The sequence below is a fragment of the Pholis gunnellus genome (assembly GCF_910591455.1).
Source record: "Pholis gunnellus genome assembly, chromosome: 12".
In the NCBI taxonomy this organism is placed as follows: domain Eukaryota; kingdom Metazoa; phylum Chordata; class Actinopteri; order Perciformes; family Pholidae; genus Pholis; species Pholis gunnellus.
Genome location: NC_136539.1, coordinates 5,011,970 through 5,030,100, shown reverse-complemented (window position 1 = coordinate 5,030,100; position 18,131 = coordinate 5,011,970). Strand labels below are relative to the sequence as shown.

Sequence of the window (18,131 nt, the reverse complement as noted above, 5' to 3'; positions counted from 1 at the left end):
CCCTGCGTAGGATATTGGAACTGACTCGGAGCTTAACGTCGGTGGTGTTGACGCTGCCGGAGGAGCTGACGGAAGACCTCGACCTGGCCGTGACCTTCGTGTCCCAGTTCCTGTCCTGACTCACCCCCCCCCCCCCCAAACCCGACGCCTCTGTGTCTATGAACCCTGACATTCCGGTGCACCGGGTCTCTCCAGGAGCCTCTCGATGAACTGATGTTGTCGCGACTGTGAAAAGGTGCTAGGTCATTCGATTCGACCGGTGCTCCATTTACGAATCATGTAGGTTTTTATACATCGTCCTCCTGTTAGTCCCTATGGTGAGTCAGGTGGAGATGAATGGAATGTATGAATCCCTCCTTGCACTACTGCTATAACTACTGTTATGCTTTCCTTTCTTTTTTTTTTTACCTAAAGTGGAATAATAAAATTGAATGCAATAGGGAAAAGTGTTTGTGTTCTCCCTGTTCTCGAGCAGATGTGATGATCATTTCCAAGGATGGAGCGATAAGGCAGGAACTTTGACTGGTCATCACAGTATACAGCACAATATAGATTAGATTAGTGTTGCATTTTCCCTCATAAAATACATGTTTGTGTACAAGTATCATTAGTGAAATATCAACATTAAAGGCCCTGAAAAAATCTATTTCTCTATTTCAGTTTTGAGTGATGACCTCCGACATGAACACAACTTTGCAGTAAACAGTTTTGGTAGTTTCACGTGAGAGATTTTCTCTGTTTGTGTTTTTGAAGTGGGCGGGGCTCCGTTTTCATAGGAAGGTCAACAAAGTCAATAATCCAGGAAACAGGAAAGAGTCCACAAGAGTACGTGTGAGAAAAATAGTAAGATACATAACAGTTAGTCCTACGGTAATTTGAACAGTTCTTTAGAATTATTAGAATTAAACACATTAGCCTCACACAGCTAGGCTGTCGTGGCTTGTTTAAAAGTCTGATAATGTTATTGAGTAATGATACCTACTGTCTGTGTGACTACAAACATACAATAGAAACATAGTATAACTCAGTAAAAAAGTATAACATGCTAACATAATATATCATCATATAGTACAGTATAATATATTATAGAAATAAGAAATAGTAGCATATCAGGTGAAATGTGGTAATGTAAAATAATACACAGTATAGTATGATAAAATACCACAAGGTATTTCATAAAAAATAAAAGTATATTTTGATGCCAATATTTTTTTTTACTAAAGCAATACATTTAACTCATGATTTTTATTTGTAACACAGTATTTCTCTACACTGTTGTATTGCTACTTTGACTTAGATCTTAATTTAATTTAAATGTATTTTAGGACGACTCATGACATAACGATGATGAGTAAATGGCTCCTCCTGCTGTTCACTTCCTGCACAGTGATCCACCAGAAAGTACCACGACAGCTCCCTTCTGAATCAACAACCTCTGGTCTGGTTACTTCCAATAATCGCTACACTGAGGCATTTGTATCCCAAACTCAGAGCAGGAAGGATACAACACGACGATCTATAATGCTGTTCATTAAAGCGCTGCATTGTGACGATTGCTGTCGACAGATGACCTCATGTCCCACGCGCCCTACAGATGTTTACAGCGCTGAGGTATGCAGGAAAACCAAACCGGACAGACCAGTCTGTCTGTGACAGCCGCCGGGGGAGGGACTCAAATGTGAGTGACGCTTTGAAATAACCAATCGCATACGTTCGATTTGGTTCGCCAGCCAATCAAGATGCAGCTAGGCTGTCCGGCAGCTTGACTATGAGAGCTGGGGAAAGAAGGATAATCGGGGAGGAAACCGTTTTTTTTTGTATTTATTAAACGTGATAGCCTTCGGATTTAAAATAAGATATCAATGAACATCAAGGCAGGATGAATCAATGTGAAGACGGTGAGTTAAAAAAGTTTATGACAGGCGACTGACCTGTGTGTTTACCTGTCAGTGACTGACCTGTGTGTTTACCTGTCAGTGACTGACCTGTGTGTTTACCTGTCAGTGACTGACCTGTGTGTTTACCTGTCAGTCATCTTTGTCACAACGTAAACACACCGCAGGGTACTTCAGGGACTTGTAACGGACGTTTTCAGCTTTTAGAAAACAACACGTGTCAGCTGGCAGAGTCGCAGCATAGCAGCGTTTTGTATGTCAGTTGTCCCTGAAAGCCTCGAGGGGCCACAAGCATCTGCTCTGCCGGAGTGTCCATGAGCAGCACTTTAAATCCCCTCTGACAGCTCCTCCCTGCAACACGCCTCTAAACTGGAGATTATTGGCAACCTCCTCTCTCTCTATACAGATGTAGTCAATGTTGATCAAGTATCCATGTTGTTTCTGTTGCACAAACTGAATGAACTACCTTCTTTATTTGAACCCTCCTTCATCACACTGTACTTCCAGATGCAGAGACGCACACCTGAGCCTGAGATCTGAGGAGGAGATGATACCAGATCCCACCGCTGCATCCAGGGCCACGGAGCAGAAGTGAGATGAAGATAAACATGTATTGATTCTCAGACGGGGGGCAATTCTGTTGTAACAGCAGCACAAAGACAGCAGCAGTACAGATAACTAGAGGTAGAGATAAATACAAGAGGCGTATAATAAACTAGACTAACAATAGAATAAGAACATAGAATAGAAAAACCCACGCAAGAACGAGAACAGACAGAGACAAGATGTGCAGAGTGAAGTGAGAGTGGTGTGGTGTCCTTGACAGTGGTGGAGGAAGTACTCAGATCCTTCATCTCAGTAAAACTGGCAGCACCACAGTGTGATAAGATAAAATAATCATTTACAGGATTACAAATATAATTATAAATAAGTAATAAACAGTAAAGAATCTTAACTAAGTAAAAAATCCACAATAACTAAATATAACTAAAACGTATTATATACACAGACAGCATCATTGTTTTATTGCACAGTGTATTTATATTGCACAGATATAATAATACTTTGTTACAAGTCCAGCATTCAACATTCTACTTAGAGTAGAGGTGCTAGAAGTATTACCTGCAAACACTTTAAAGTGTCAGAAGTAAAAGCAATTCCTTTTGGAAAAATGGCCAAAAAAAATAATCTGGAAACATGATTACATTTTTTTTAATGCACACAATCTGTACACACAAGTTATTATCATGAGCTATATGATGAAAATAAATCTGCTTTATTATTCTGAGTAGAATTGAGCTCAAGCTAATACCAGTCGGTCTACATGTCTGTGGGCCCTTTAATTCATATTCATGCTTATCATATTTAATAATTTGATGTTTCGTTTGTAAAATCAAAGTAACTATAGCAGTTACATAAATGTAGTGGAGTAAAAGTATATATTGACCTATAATTAATATACTTAAGTAAAGCACAAGTACCTCAGTATTGTATTTACGTACACTACTTGAGCACATGTTCGTAGTTACTTCAACCACTAGTCCTTGAATACCAATCATAGTAAATCAAGTATATAAGAAGTGGATGTAGCATCCCCTGCTTTATGGTCTGTTTGACTCTAAATGGACCATCATGTACTAAATGAACATCATGCTGTATTGAAGAAGACTTGAAACTAGAGATTAAGACCATAAACTCATGTTTACAATGTTTACTGAGGGAATAAATCAAGAGAGAAGTAGAGTCATTTTCTCATAGACTTCTATACAATCTGACTTCTTTTACCAACCAGAGGAGTCAACATAGAGAGAAAGCAGGTTTTAAGACACTTCTGCATTGGCTTCACTCGGCAGAACCGGAGGTTGCCGCCTGATGCCAATTTGATTTTCCAGTCTTGTAATCTAATTTAATGTTTTCACTTCCCAGTAAGAACTCTCATGATGAGGCGAACTCCTCCAGGGCCGTCAATCAATCGGAGGACGAGTCGGGGAATGAGAACAGACAGAAGAGCGTGGTAGGTGTTTTTCTGTTCATCATTTAGCATGCAGGGTCTAAAGGCCTGATAGCAACTGTTCACAAGAGGAGGAGTATTAGAAGAGCGCTATGATGATACCAGGAAAGGACACATTAGTTGAAAACCACAGGTGTAAATAATGGGATGCACCGATCCGACTTTTTCAGTCCCGATAGCGATACATGGTCCTTGGGTATCGGCCGATACAGAGTGCTGATTTCATATCACTGTGTGGAAGAGACTGGGATCATTCTCTTACAAGTAAAGGCAACATCTGACTTGACTTAAACATTGCTTTTCTAACTTTGTAAAACAAAATGCAATAGAACATTCTTTTTTATTTATAATAATGGTATCCTGATACCAGATCGACCAATTGTCACCGATACCCGATGCAGCTGTTTGAGGCGGTATCGGACCGATAGACGATATCACTGTTGATATTGGTGCGTCTGTTGTAAATAAGAAAATGAAAGATGGCTGGATTCCATTCTGGTGTGCCTGCTCACTGTCACACTGTCACAAGTTACTGGGACACCTGAATAGAAGAGAGCCAGTAGGCTTGGTGCAGTTTCTTTCTGTATTTTTCATTCCTGACATTTTACCAGAATATATGCTACATGAAGTCATTCTAGCATACATGACACTGTCTACAGGGCTGTGTGTCTAATATGCAACAAGCCTACTTTACTTTAAATACTTAAATATTTATGGCACATAGAATAATGAATAGATAGGAAATGTACGCCCACTTATTGCTGCAGCGGTTACCTACAGAGATGATATGCATGTGGTGGTGATCGACTGACTGAATCAAATCATTTGGCTAATAAACTTTTCTATCGTACCTTCAGGATTTCTTAATACCCTAATATATCGTAATACCTTGATACCGTGCCATGGTTGATGTTATTAGTAACACCTGTGCTTTTCCTACTAGTTGATTGGATATTTTAAGTAAAGAAACGATAAGTTGAGTTTTTGATTAATGCTTTCATTCATTTTTAAGGCAAAAATGCCAAATGTGAGGATTTGCTGCTTTTCTTTGTCAGATATAATCGTAAAGTGAATATCTTTGAGTTTTGGGCATTTGAGGACCCTGGGAAGTTATGAGATTTGTTCAATATTTTCTGACATTTTACAGACAAATCGCTTATTTGTGTAATTTAGAAAATAATTTGCAGATTAATTCATCATAAAATAATCGGTAGTTGCAGCTCTAGATATTGTCATATTCCTCAACACTGTTATTTTACCATTGATAAAGCTAAATCTCCCATTGTCTTGTGTCCGACTGACTCTCATGAATTTGCACCTTGAATCCTCGAGGTACTTTAGTGTTTACTTGGAATTTGTCATTTAGAAATTTGTATTTGGCCTGTTAAGGATGCAGAACTCATATATTCAAATCTGCAGAGACAAAGAAAAAGACCACACGAGGGCTCCGAGAATGTCAAGCGCAAAAGTGCCAAAGCCAGTCGCAGCACTGTTGGCGGAGCAGGAGGCAGCCGCCGCAAACGGAGACATGTGGAGGCCGTCACCCTGTTCGAGGTGCTCACCATGGGCAGGAGTGCCATGCAGGTGAGGCCAGCTCACTCTTAATTTGAAAGTCAAAAGTGTTTTTGTATTTTTCTCAGAAGTAGTGCAAGAGACATGCGTTCACCTTTGATTTCTAATAAAAAAGTTCTCGTTCTGTTGGTAGGTTTACATGCACATTAATATTCGACTTATATTCTAACTGATGAGCACTTGCAAAAAGGAAAAAAGAATGAGCCTATATTATATATATTATAAAAATACCTGAATATACGAGCTGGAATATATGAATATACAGGAAGTAAACACACTAATTGACTCTTGTGTGATGTCTGAGCAGGCGGTGATTGATGATTGGATCGAGGCTTACGGGACGGACAGAGACTCTTCTCTCCTCGACCTCATCAGCTTCTTCATCCAATGCTGCGGTTGCAGAGGCAAGCAGACGACACACAGACGCACACACACTCACGCATTCTTACATTACCAACAGTGGACTATCAGCTACTCCAACCGAGTGGGGACCTCTGCTTCTGGTCATTTTGAAAAATACAAAGATTTTATTTTTTATTTTATTTTACATTTTTTAAAGAAGTTGCCAAGAGGGAATTTGCTGTCTTGCAATATCGACCTATCAAAGACAAACACACACACACACACACACACACACACAGAATATACACAATCAGACGTATGTTTCCCTCCCGTCTCTCCCCCAGGTGTGGTCACAGCAGAGATGTGTCAGAGCAGAGAGGACAGTGAAGTCATGAGCAAGATGGTGGAGGAGCTGGATGAGGTAAGAGGTCTTCAATCTCTGCTTCTTCCAGTCTCTTTATCAAATGTAACACTTTGTACTGAATCCGTATTACTGTTTGTTTCAGGTTGCCGGTCTGCAGTATAAGAAGTTCCTGGCCTTTCCCTGGATCCTCACAGTCACGTGGCCCATGGACACAGTCAGTAGTACCTCCCTGCTTAATGGATTTGTCATGACATTTGCATCTTTTTTTGCCTTCATGCCCAACTATTTCTTCAGTCAGGTTTATAATAGTGATCAACATGTCAGTTAATTGCATTCATTATATTGGTTTTCTATCTTTTTACCTTGAATCCTCATCAGTTACTACCAAAGTAGAAACTACTCTTCCTGGGGTCGGTAGTAAAAAACAATGTAAAAACAAATATTTAATCAAAATCTAAAGCTATAAATGGAACAAAAAACAAAAGCGAACAACGGAAACCCGACAACAAAAATAAATCAACAACAATAAAACCACTAATAACAATAATAACAAGAAATGACAATTAGTCCAAAATTGAAACAAAAAAACTAAAGAAAAACATGCATACTACAAAATATATAAATAATGAACAACAGTAAAACTTTGAATCACAATAACAACGAAACAACCCACCCGAAACAAGTACCCACACCTAAAATACATTCAACACAGCTAAAACAAGACAAAAGCAGCACCATGCCGAAATATGAATAAACCAAAAAAGTTCTTCATTAGGACCACATGGTCAGATATTATGTTGCAAAATATGTCGTATTTGATACAAATAATATGACATAAAATGACTCCATCATTCACATTCACATGTTATCTATTCCCTTCATAATAAGGTCTTCATAGCAGTAATTTGAGATAAAGGACACTAAGCGGGTTGAAGCCGTGATGAAATCAGGGCCTTTTACAATCATGAGTTTACCGTGTTAATACTACTTAATGCTGCTGTATTCTTCCTATCTGTCTGTTTCTTTACTGTGTACACCGTAGCACTGAAGGGACACAATTTCTCTCCCCTGTTCAGTCCTTCATATGGAGCGCAATTCTCCCTTGACCTTTGAGGATGACCAACTTCATTCTTTCTTTGCTTCTAACTGAACTGATATCCAATTGGTTTAAGCTCCAGAGTGATCCCTGACCCGTCCCAACATACTCCTTCACCTCAGGAAAGTAAAGATGCCAAATATCTAAGTGACTCTCTTCTCTAACCTTCAAGCAGTTGCTTCCCTTCAGAGTGTGTTCTCTCCGCTTCCTTTACCCCCCTCTCTGCAGGACAGTATGGAGTATCCTCTGATACAACCCGGACCGTACGGCCGCTGGTTCCACTCTGAGTTCTGCGACTTTGTGTCGGTGCTCGTGGCTCGGTGTCAGCACAGCGTCATATTTGACAGTTACCTGATGAACACCCTCATCTCTCTGCTCACCGAGCTGTCGGACTCCTATATGCGGGCTTTCAGACACACCTGCACGCTAGCAGGTAAGGAGTAGAAAGCACACGCGGGTTGGGTTAGCCCAGTATGACACGCGGTGGGTGGGCCGGCTCCCTCCTAAAAATCTGGGTGCAAAGGCAACAACACCCATGAGAAAAAGATAAGAAAACTGAATACAAGGAGACAAAAGGAGGGGAAAAAAGGGGTGGACTCCATTAACGCTCTCCTGTCCATCCAGGGCTACACCAAAGCCCTTATTATTTATAGATTCATTCATCTATTCCTTTTTACTTATTATTGTATTACATTTTTCCCTTTTTAAAAATTATTATTACATTGACCTTTATCTATCCTGACCATTACTATTATTATTGTTAGTGATGATGGTGATGATAATATAAATAATAGTAATATTATTATCATTATTGTATGTATTATTTATTTAATAAACTTACTTATCAATGCTATTATAGTTACCATTTATTTATTTATTTAATTCATCTATTTATTTATTCACTCGTAGATTAATTAATTCATTTGTCTCTCTTCCTCCTCCTCATCACACATTCCTGTACATACCTGTGGTCACAGCTACTCACATACAGGAATATATGACACACTCACACAACACACTTTGATATATACGTACACAAACACTTACATTGGCTCCCAGTAACAAAAACAACCAAAAACCTTTACCATATTCGAATTATAACATCTGTTTCGTACATCTTATGTTAATGTCTGTATAATTTGTTAAACAAACCTCTAGATAAAAAAGAGAAACATACAGATATAAACACAATCAATCAACTAATCTCTGCTTTCTTTTTGGTTTGTATTTGTGACATCCCTGGTCAGCGGTGAAGCTGCTGAGCTCTCTGGCGGCCGCGGCTCTGAGCCTGAGCGGCGGCATTGAAAACACTCAGAAACTGTACCAGGTGCAGAAGACGAAGGCGATGAGACAGAGAAGCCCCCCGCAGCAGGAGAGAATACAGAGGAAGATCACAGAGGTAAGACCGGCGTCACTCAGTGTCTATCTGAAGGTATTCATCTTTGCTCCGTAAGTAATGTCTGACTCGCACCCTTCAAGCTGCGGGAGAAGAGGGCGGAGATAGAGGGCATGATGGACGTCATCTTCAAAGGAATCTTTCTGAAAAGATATCGGTAAGTATTTCTCTGACACTGTTGGTTTCACAGTGCATTTAGTTCAGTTTAGAGCTGATTGTTGTGTGTGTGTGTGTGTGTGTGTGTGTGTGTGTGTGCAGCGATGTGCTTCCAGAAATCCGCTCCATCTGTATGGAGGAGTTGGGTTTGTGGATGAAGCTCTACAGTTCCGCATTTCTCAACGACAGCTACCTCAAGTACATGGGCTGGATGATGCACGACAAGGTAAACGACAGAAAACACGTGATGTAGCGCAAAGATCACACAGATGTAGTCTGGATATTTCTGTGAAAAATCAAATCTTTCAGAATGTAGACAGACTGCCGTGAAACCGGACGTGCGTATCATGGTTTCAGGTACCAGATGTGCGTCTCAAGTGTGTGTTAGGCCTCCAGGGTTTGTATGGCGATCCTCCGCTCCTCCCGAAACTGGACCTGTTCACCACCCGCTTCAAGGTAAACAATCCTGCTTAAAGCTGCCTTCATGGACCACTAGGGGGCATGGTTGATGAGAGCGGTGAGACTGAACCAAACAGTACATTTGGGGACCTGAACAATTCGATCAAAACAATGAGCAAAAAGAGGCTAAAAAGCTCTGTAGCGATGCAGAATTTAGTGTGAAGTCTGTTTTTGGCCGTACAAATATTTCTAGAAAACAGCCTTTTCACATTCCACAGAGTTGATTCAATGTTACCGTCCAAAATATGATGAATGCACGTTCAGACCGACGCGTTTGTAGAAGTGCTCACGTTTGTTCTCCAGGACCGGATGATCTCCATGACCCTGGATAAGGACAACGAAGTGGCAGTGCAGACCATGAAACTGCTGCTTCTCATCTCCAAGTGAGTCGCCGGCCTTTCTCATCGTTTTCCCAAACAATTCCACCAAGCTTTCCTGCTATACGTCTCGGCATCAAACCACCTCTTGACTCCTCAGAACGTCCGATGATGCGCTCAGTCCAGAGGACTACAAGCAGCTGCTCCAGTTCGTCTACTCGTCGCAGCGCCCTCTTGCTGCCGCTGCGGGGGAGCTGCTCTTCGCACGGTGCGTTCATCTCCATCACTTTAGAAAAAAACCCTCATTTACTTAGTGTTGTTCTGAACATGGCTGGCCTCTCTCTGTTAGGCTTGTCAACACCGAAGCCCCTGCGTCTGATACTCAGGGTGAAATGAATGAGGAGGAGGCACATGAACGACAAACATCCGCCAGACTGAGGGCTCTGCTGCTCTTCTACCAGGAGTCTGAGGTGATTCGATTCGAGCCTCCTGTTTTGAGTTCAGGACAATGCACCATGGGAATGGACTAACTAGTCTCTCTTTGTCTTTCAGCTGCACAAGCATGTGGTGTACCTAGTGGACAGTCTGTGGGACTGTGGTGGAGCCCTGCTGAAGGACTGGCCCACACTCGCGTCCATACTGCTGCAGGACCCCCCCTCACACAGTCCAGGTGAGTGTGACGCGTATGTCCGTGTATTCGGAGGCAGACGTGTCCTTAAAGTTCTTAGACCACCAGAGGATCAGTTTGACTGACGATGTTGTTGATTTGGAATTTGCAATTTAGTATATTTTTTTTAATTTAGTTAAATTGTAATCTGTTAAAGTGTTTTTAGGGTTTGTCTCCGCCTCTAACAGCCTCATGTACTTTGTTTGCAGTAATGTACATTTCCACCATAGACATGGTGATAGACATTCTCAATTCACCTTTAGGGGGAAGTCACATGCATTAAGTCTACAGTGGTCATCATGGTGTGTGTGTGTGTGTGTGTGTGTGCAGGTCTTACCCGGGCTGATCAGGTGGTGCTTGTAGAGATCCTGGTAGCTTCGGTGCGTCAGGCCTCGGAGGGACCAGCGCTGGCAGGAAGGAGTGGAGCCAAGAAGGTCAGTGGGAGGTCCATCCTCAGTTATGAGCAGAGAAGTATCAAGATCTTTTACCTGAATAACAGGACCAATACAACAATGTAAGAGTACTCCACTACAAGTAGAAGTCCTGCATTCAAAATCCTACTGAAGTAAAAGTATCATCTGCTAAATCAACTATGTATATCAAAAGCAAATGTACTCATTCAGCAGAAAAATGGCCCTTCTAACAGACATATTCAATATTTAACATTATGTTGTTAATACTAATGCAACATTAATTACCTTTAGCTGCTCATGATACAGTCTCAATGTAATCCTGATGCCTCTAGATGACCTTCATAAGTACACAAGACCATCAGCATGAAGATTGGCTCATTCTGTAGTTATTCTTCATGCTTGTCGTCTGTGCCACCGGGTCGGATTCAAATAGAACCAATGATGGTTCACCAGAAACTCCTTCAGCTCAGATCTGTGCCACCAGTCCACCGCTGACAGACCCAGATCAGAAAGAAGAAAAAAAACTAAGTTCTGCTTTACAAATCTGGACGCTTCTTAAATCTACTACTAACAACTAATAACTAATAAAACAAAAAGATTAGAAACCACTGGTCGAATCTGAAACACTTCTTTGTATTTTATAATCTGATGTTTATTCTCTGATGTAAAATCTTAATCTGAAGCAACTAGTAACTAAAGCTGTTAAAAATGTAGTGGAGTAGAAGTAGCAGAACGTATACTTATGTACAGTACTTGAGTAAAACTGCTTGCATGTAGTTTCTTCCACCGTTTGTTCGGCAGTTCTGAGTCACTTATGAGTCGAAAGCATCACTTTAAATCTGGAGTGACGGAAGCACTGAAACGCGTTGCTTTAATAAACCCGTCTGTGTCTTTAATGTTTCAGGTAATGAGTGCCAGGGAAAAGAAGATCCAGATCGATGACGGCACTAAGCTCACTGATCATCTCCTCGTGGTGCTTCCTAAATTGCTGTCCAAGGTATTTATTTATTCCACATGTCAACTGTCGACACGTTAGTCCATTTGATTCTCTCTGCTGCACGGTTATATTCTGGGCTTTTATATTGTGATGATGTTTGTGCAGTTTTCAGGCAGCTGTGACACCGTTGCCTCCCTGATGAAGATCCCTCAGTACTTCCTCTCCGAGTGTCCCGAGGCCGACAACACACAGGTCTGCATCGCCGGACGCAAACACCATGAAGCGTTAAATGAGACGTGAATGTGGTGACGCAGTTCCCTCATCTTTTAATTGCCACTATAAACACTGGAGCCACGAAATAGAACTTAAATGTGACAGTTTAATTCAGAAATGATTAAGTTCTTACAATGATTTGCCTTGCTTGTCCCTGCTACCTGCTGGGTGCAGTCCCACATGTTAAAGTTACTCTGCGTTGTCTCCGTGCTCTTCCTCAGGCAGCATCCGGCCTGCTGGCAGAGATGGGAGCGGCTTTAGACCGCCACTCTGGCCCCGCCCTTCTGGAGGCGGCAGCCCGCACGTACCTCAGTCTGTGTGGGGGGGAGGCGTCCTGGTGCTCCGTGGCCCGGGCCGCCAGAGACTCCCTGGTCCGGCGCTGGGTGGACCACCTGACAGCTCTGCTGGGGGACTCGCTCCAGGTGAGGAGCGCCGTTACACTGCAGGGCCAGTAGCATGCTGACGTATGGACGTGTGTGTGTTTTGGACTTTGACCTCTCCAGGCTTCTTGAGGCTGCGTTCACACTGCAGGCAAAAGTGGTCCAAATCAGTTTTTTTTTTTTTTTTACAACAGATGAACTGAGGGGGTCACTAGTGGAAATTCCTTTATTCTAAGAGGTGCCGAACATCCATATATGCAAAGAATAAGCTTTACTCCACACAATGACTTGAGTATTTCTCCGTTGCAGGGTGAGAGTCCGCGTTTCTCTGCTGACGAGGAGAAAACTGCAGAAATTGTAGCCACGCTGAAGAAACTCAGAGCTTTCCACAAGTAAGATTCCAGAGCCGTTCGAGCCTGCAGTCTCCCCGCCCACGATGTGTGTTTACTGGCTGTTCAATATCTTGTTTCTCCCTTGTTTCCTCAGCTGTCACGACCTCCTGGAGTGGAACCTGTTTGGGCTGTTGTCTCCCCTCCTGTCGGCGGAGAGCGGAGCAGGAGGAGCCCCGCCGGAGGTACCAAACACCGCCTTCTTTAAAATCCAGTTTATTCCCCCGTCTTCCTGTTTCTAAGTGTCTCTTCCTCTCTCCACCTCTTTGTCTGAAGGTGCTGCTGGAGGTGCTGCAGTGTCTGTCTTACTGCATGCTCTGGTCCCTCAACACCAGCGGTGGAACTTTAACCTCCAGAGTGAGTAGCATCCGCTTTACTTTCAACTAGAATGAGTATATGAAGATGTAGAAATAACACAATTAGGGATTTCTATTAGTCCCAACAAAAGATTTGCAGAAATCTCTCATAAACTCTGCGGGATTGATTCAATAGATGGTGAACAATAGATTTAAATGGGTGAGACTCACTCTCACAGATCTGTCGGTTAAATAAACTAATCCATGAGTCGACAAAGTGTTAGTCGAATAACAGCTTCTTTGGATCGAGGACAGCCCTACATTTGTTTGTCCAAACAATGTATCTGATGAAAACAATGGATGAAAAAAGAGGCATATGTGTCGATGTGAGTGTCTAGAGAGGCCCATAGTAAGTGACTTTATTCTGCACAGTCTTAACCTCCCTGTTCCCCTCTAGAAAGCTTGTGCATTAACTAAATGTACATGTGCGCTATTTGTCACTTATCAGTGTGTGTGTGTGTGTGTGTGTTTTAGGAGAAAGCTGTGTCCCAGAGACTCCAGCTGCGTCTCTTCTGTGAGAGGGGTAACCACTGTCTGTCCCACTCCGACCACAGCGTGCAGCAGCAGGTAAACTCATGTCTCCATCAATAACAGCACCATTTACTCTCTTTCTTTTCTTTCTCCTCACCTGTTTAGAACCTCCTCCTCGTTATTGTTTTTGCACGTCAGGCTTTCCTGGGTGTGTGTGACGTCCTGACGGCTCACTCCTACCAGCTCCAGGTGTGGGATCCCTCCTCCTTCGGTCCTCTGCTCTACACACCCAGCCCCAAACTGCAGAGGGCGCTGTTGACCTTCGTCTGCGCGCACGTCTTCGTCGGACCGGACTGTGACGGCCAGAGCGCCGGTGAGATGTGAATCAGTTTTAACCCTCCTGGTAACGTGTTCGTCTTTGTATTGCTTGAGTCTGACGTTGCAGATCGGTGTTCGGGTTCGACACAAGAAGGCTGTTATTTGCAGCTGGATCTGTTAATGAGGGAAAAGGAGTCGATGTGATTGATTGATTTCAATTTTCAACAAGTTAATTGACGTCCCCAGTAATAGACCTTTACTGTTGTAGCTGGGTGAGGTGAGTCTAGTTTTAACTGTATAAAGAATAAAGGTATTTTATACATAGTTTTTGACATACTTTTCTTTCATTTTAAATCTCAGTCTGAAAAGCATACTCATAGCTGCAGCTGATAAATAAATGAGATGTAGAAGTATAAAGTAGCATGAAATAGAAACTACAGGAGGAAATGACCAGCTCTGCTGAGCGGTTACGATGTTTAACTGTTAAAGATGAGTGTTAACCTGCATGTTGTGTTTTGGTGACCTTTGCACTCGTACCCGGGCCGTGTGGGTGCATTGCAGTATTTTACACAGCAGATGGCGCCCTCACTCTGTCCGAGCTCTTTTCTTCAGCGCAGCGGCGGTAAAAAAAACCAACAGCCATGCAGATATTAAATGCACGGCCACACATTTGGCTTAATAACTCACTGCAGAGCTTCCCGCCGACCGTAAATGAAGTCTGATTTCCAACCTGACCTGACCACTGACCCCGTTAACATCCTCGGGACTGAAACCCGGCTGCACTCATTTCTGTAAGAGCACGTTAAGACTTTGCCGTGCAAAGAAATGCAGCTTGTAAAGTCGATGACTTTTACGGGTATGTTCCCGCCCGTTCTAATAAAATGAGAAAAACAAAGATTGACGTGTTGGAAACACGTAACTGTTTTCTTTGTAAAGTCCTGCAGGTAAACGAGTTAATCCGCTCATGGCTGACTGTAACTAAAACATTGCATTATCTTTACAATAGCTTCTGCTTCCAGAGGCATATTGCAAATCCAAATATGGGATCGTCCGGAGGAGGCAATAGTGCTTTCCTGGTGGGAATCTCTTAAACGTTCAACCAAATACAATACAGGATTATTGGTTTTTGAACATGCAATAAAAGAGCTATTGTTTTATTGGATTTGCCTGGTAACGGTTCTGTTATATAGACAGTGTTTTCTATTAGCTGCTGGATCAGAGATCACTCGGAGGGCAAGGGCGCCGAGTTAAATCATAAAATCAGGGGCAATCTCTTTCCGTGAGAAAATTCCATTAACTCCGGCTCACCTCTGAGCCCATTTTATTAGCCTTGTGAAAGATTGAAGCCACATGGTGTCACAACCATAACTCCAGCCTCATGTTATCTTTGATTTCCACCTGCTAAAGCCATCGTCCTCAAACTAACTGCGGGCGCTCTACGCTTTGTTCTTTTTTTTTCCTCCTCTGGTATATGATTTCTCGCGATGAATCACTCGCTTTCGCGTCCGACCGCGTTGCCTCGACTCCGTCTGGCTCGCTCAGTCGGTGAAGACTCTGAAGTGGAGACGCTGGAGGAGCTTCACAGGCGGAGAAATCTGCTCGCGGCCTTCTGCAAACTGATCGTGCACAGGGTGCTGGAGATGAGCATGGCAGCCGAGGTCTTCATGTACTACATGAAGGTAAAGGTGGAATAGTCGGGCATTGTGTTTTTTTTGGGGGGGGGGGGGTATGTGTATTATCTTTCCCGCCAAAATTAGGCGAGAAGAGTGATACTCCCTTCTCCGTGTCTGTGGGGTAAATATACACATAACGGCCAGCAGCCGGTTAGCTTAGCTTAGCATAAAGTTTGGAAACGGGAGAATGGCTAGCCTGGCTCCGTCCAAAAGAAACTAAATCTGTCCACCAGCAAAATCACAAAGAAACATCATTTGTGAGCTTTTCAGGTCCAGGTAGATGTTTTTTGCTACTTTTGGAGAGAGCCAGGCTAGCTGTTTCCAGTCTTCATGCTAAACTAAGCGATCTGGCTGCTAGCTGCGTCTTTCTATTTAATGCACAGACATCTGGAGAGTGGTATCAATCTTCTCATCAACTCTGAGCAGGAAAGTGCATTTCCCAAAAATCCTAAGCTATTTGAATATGTATTAAGTTGACGCTAGCGTGTGCCACAGAAGCTAATTTCTCCCTCTTTGTCCCCAGTACCACATCGACTTCGGAGACATCATCAAGGAGACGATGTACAGGACGAGACAGATGGATAAGATGGACAGCGCTCGCACACTGGGGCTCTGTTTGCAGCAGGTGCAGTTGCCTCGCGCACACATCTTGAAATATAAGCTGCCCACCGCTAGCTGCTGACGCATGTTTTTGTCCTTTTGTCCTCAGCTGTTCGTCCGTCTGAAGCGAGAGCAGGAGAGCGGCGGCAGGGCTCACCCGAGGGTCCAGACCTTCACCAGCATCAAGGAGCTCGCCCGGCGCTTCGCCCTCACCTTCGGGGACCTCGTCAAGTTCCGCGAGTGCGTCGTCGTGATCCACAGGTCGGCTCTCGTTCAGCGTTGCCTGGATTTGTTTTTTTGCTCATTTTGTTGTTCTTAAAGTTTTTGTGTCTTTTGTGTGTCAATATGCGCAGGAACGGCATCGAGTTTGTGTTCCAGGAGTTCGGTCAGACCCCGGACGCCCCCACGCCGCCGTACCTCTCCTACCTGACCATCCTCGGCGAGTTCTCCGGCAAACTCCTCAAACCGGACAAGAAAATAGTGTGAGTGAGAGTTACAAACATTCTTTTTTCTTTTTTAAACTTTGTTTTCTGAAAGTCTCGTTCTTGTTCCGGGCAGGTTCTCCTACCTGCAGAAGCACACCGCGGAGCACATCGTTGACCTCAGGGAGGAGTGCTGGCAGCCGCTCGTCTACTACCGCGCGTCGCTGCTGGCCGTGGCTGAAGGGGAAGACGCCGTGTCGTACGTGAGCTCCGACAGGAAGCCCTGCCTGCCCGGTCGCTCTCCCTTCTCCAGACAAAAACTAGAAGGTGCAACACAAAAACGAAACGAAGTACAGAATGTACAGAATTTAAAAAAGTAACCGCTGCTTCATGTGTCTTTTAATTTTTTTTATTTTTAGGAAGCAAGTCCCCCTGCCCGTTCAGCCCCCTCGACTCCAAAGTCAGCAAAGGTCACAGGTCAAGCTTCAGTCCAAGGTGAACGACTCTCATTCATTTTATAAAGCAGCTCCACAACACATCTCCACCTGGCTCATACTAATAACTCACCCGACTCCTTCAGCCACCAGGAAAAGACGACCGACGCGGATCCCTTCTCCGTCCCCGCTGAACCTCCTGCAAAGAGGCTGAACTTCGAGGGATCCGTCCTCAGCACCGGGCACGAGGCGGAGGACGACACCGTGGACGTTGAGCTGTAACAGTTAGGAAGCCGGAGGAGAATCTGGTGCTTCCGTCTAGACGACGAGAAAACCACACTGGACCTCACAAACGTCTTTTTGTGTCATCTTTGTAATGATGTTCAAACATACCAGCGTCCATTTGTTTTCTACAATACTGTTAATACAGTTTAAAATATATTTTATATCTTAAAGGATAAGTCTGCGATATTCTCTATATTTCTTATTGTCAACAAATCCCATGAAAAGACCAAAACCAGCAAGAAGAATGTATCCTATTATTACCTGTGCCTGATACGTCTTATTCTGTGCCATAAACCTCCAACTGTTGCTTGGAAAGTATTTAAAACACATCATAGTTTCACTGGGGGGACGTTATCCTTCAGTACAATGAACATGGGAACTGTAGTTTACTTTGACTCAAGGCCACATTCACCGCCCTGCTGCTGCAAATACCCACTAGAGCACCAAATATGTATTAATCCACGGCGGAACATAGTGCCCAACAAATGCACTTTTACTCCTGTTTGAGTAATATTTGCTAAAAAAATAAAGTGTCACTTGTTTGAGCAAATTACTGAGTATATCAAAAATGATAATATATCTACATATTTCTGATCAGTGTTAAAAGATTTGACATTATCATGGGATTTGTAAACAGAGCGAAATATGGAATATCTAAGTATATTTTATTCACAGACCAGTCTCATGAGGACCAAGTGTTTGCGTAAAGCTTTTCTCCATATTCACTTCCATACTGTACTTGAGTGTTACATTATTTTACGTTTACCTTTGTTGTCCTGCCTCCACTTTATTATTGCTCCTCATAGGATATAGTTGAGTTAAAGTTTGCCAAAAACTACTTATGTATTTCTGTAAATTAATTTAAATTAAAAAAAACAGTCCAAACTGTCAGATTTTGCCAAGCT

The 18,131-nt window shown here is 43.0% G+C and overlaps 1 protein-coding gene across 2 annotated transcripts; it reads left to right on the top strand.

Annotated features, from left to right (window-relative positions):
• Nucleotides 1-1,403: 1,403 nt before the first annotated feature.
• On the top strand, nucleotides 1,404-18,112 carry LOC306704149 (cohesin subunit SA-2). 2 transcript variants are annotated; one of them, XM_079170371.1, is made up of 32 exons: nucleotides 1,404-1,678; nucleotides 2,403-2,486; nucleotides 3,822-3,909; nucleotides 5,326-5,490; nucleotides 5,786-5,882; nucleotides 6,165-6,241; nucleotides 6,327-6,398; nucleotides 7,509-7,713; nucleotides 8,528-8,679; nucleotides 8,760-8,833; nucleotides 8,935-9,058; nucleotides 9,190-9,288; nucleotides 9,595-9,674; nucleotides 9,769-9,876; nucleotides 9,958-10,078; nucleotides 10,161-10,278; nucleotides 10,606-10,709; nucleotides 11,593-11,685; nucleotides 11,791-11,877; nucleotides 12,120-12,320; nucleotides 12,588-12,670; nucleotides 12,765-12,852; nucleotides 12,944-13,024; nucleotides 13,498-13,590; nucleotides 13,693-13,867; nucleotides 15,355-15,491; nucleotides 16,009-16,110; nucleotides 16,195-16,346; nucleotides 16,439-16,567; nucleotides 16,644-16,834; nucleotides 16,927-17,002; nucleotides 17,088-18,112. In XM_079170371.1, exons 1-32 carry the CDS (start codon nucleotides 1,614-1,616, stop codon nucleotides 17,221-17,223), a joined length of 3,657 nt encoding a protein of 1,218 aa, XP_079026497.1. In that variant the 5' UTR covers nucleotides 1,404-1,613; the 3' UTR covers nucleotides 17,224-18,112. The 2 variants fall into 2 exon arrangements, with proteins under 2 accessions (XP_079026497.1, XP_079026498.1); XM_079170372.1 differs by lacking the exon at nucleotides 1,404-1,678 and adding an exon at nucleotides 1,751-1,898.
• The last annotated feature ends 19 nt before the right edge of the window (nucleotides 18,113-18,131 follow it).

Coding starts and splice junctions, on each gene's coding strand:
- LOC306704149 (XM_079170371.1), top strand. CDS start 1,614: ATGCAGGAAAACCAAACCGGACAGACCAGTCTGTCTGTGACAGCCGCC. Junction 2,487..3,821: donor TCCAGGGCCACGGAGCAGAA/GTGAGATGAAGA, acceptor TTCACTTCCCAG/TAAGAACTCTCATGATGAGG. Junction 12,671..12,764: donor AAACTCAGAGCTTTCCACAA/GTAAGATTCCAG, acceptor TTGTTTCCTCAG/CTGTCACGACCTCCTGGAGT.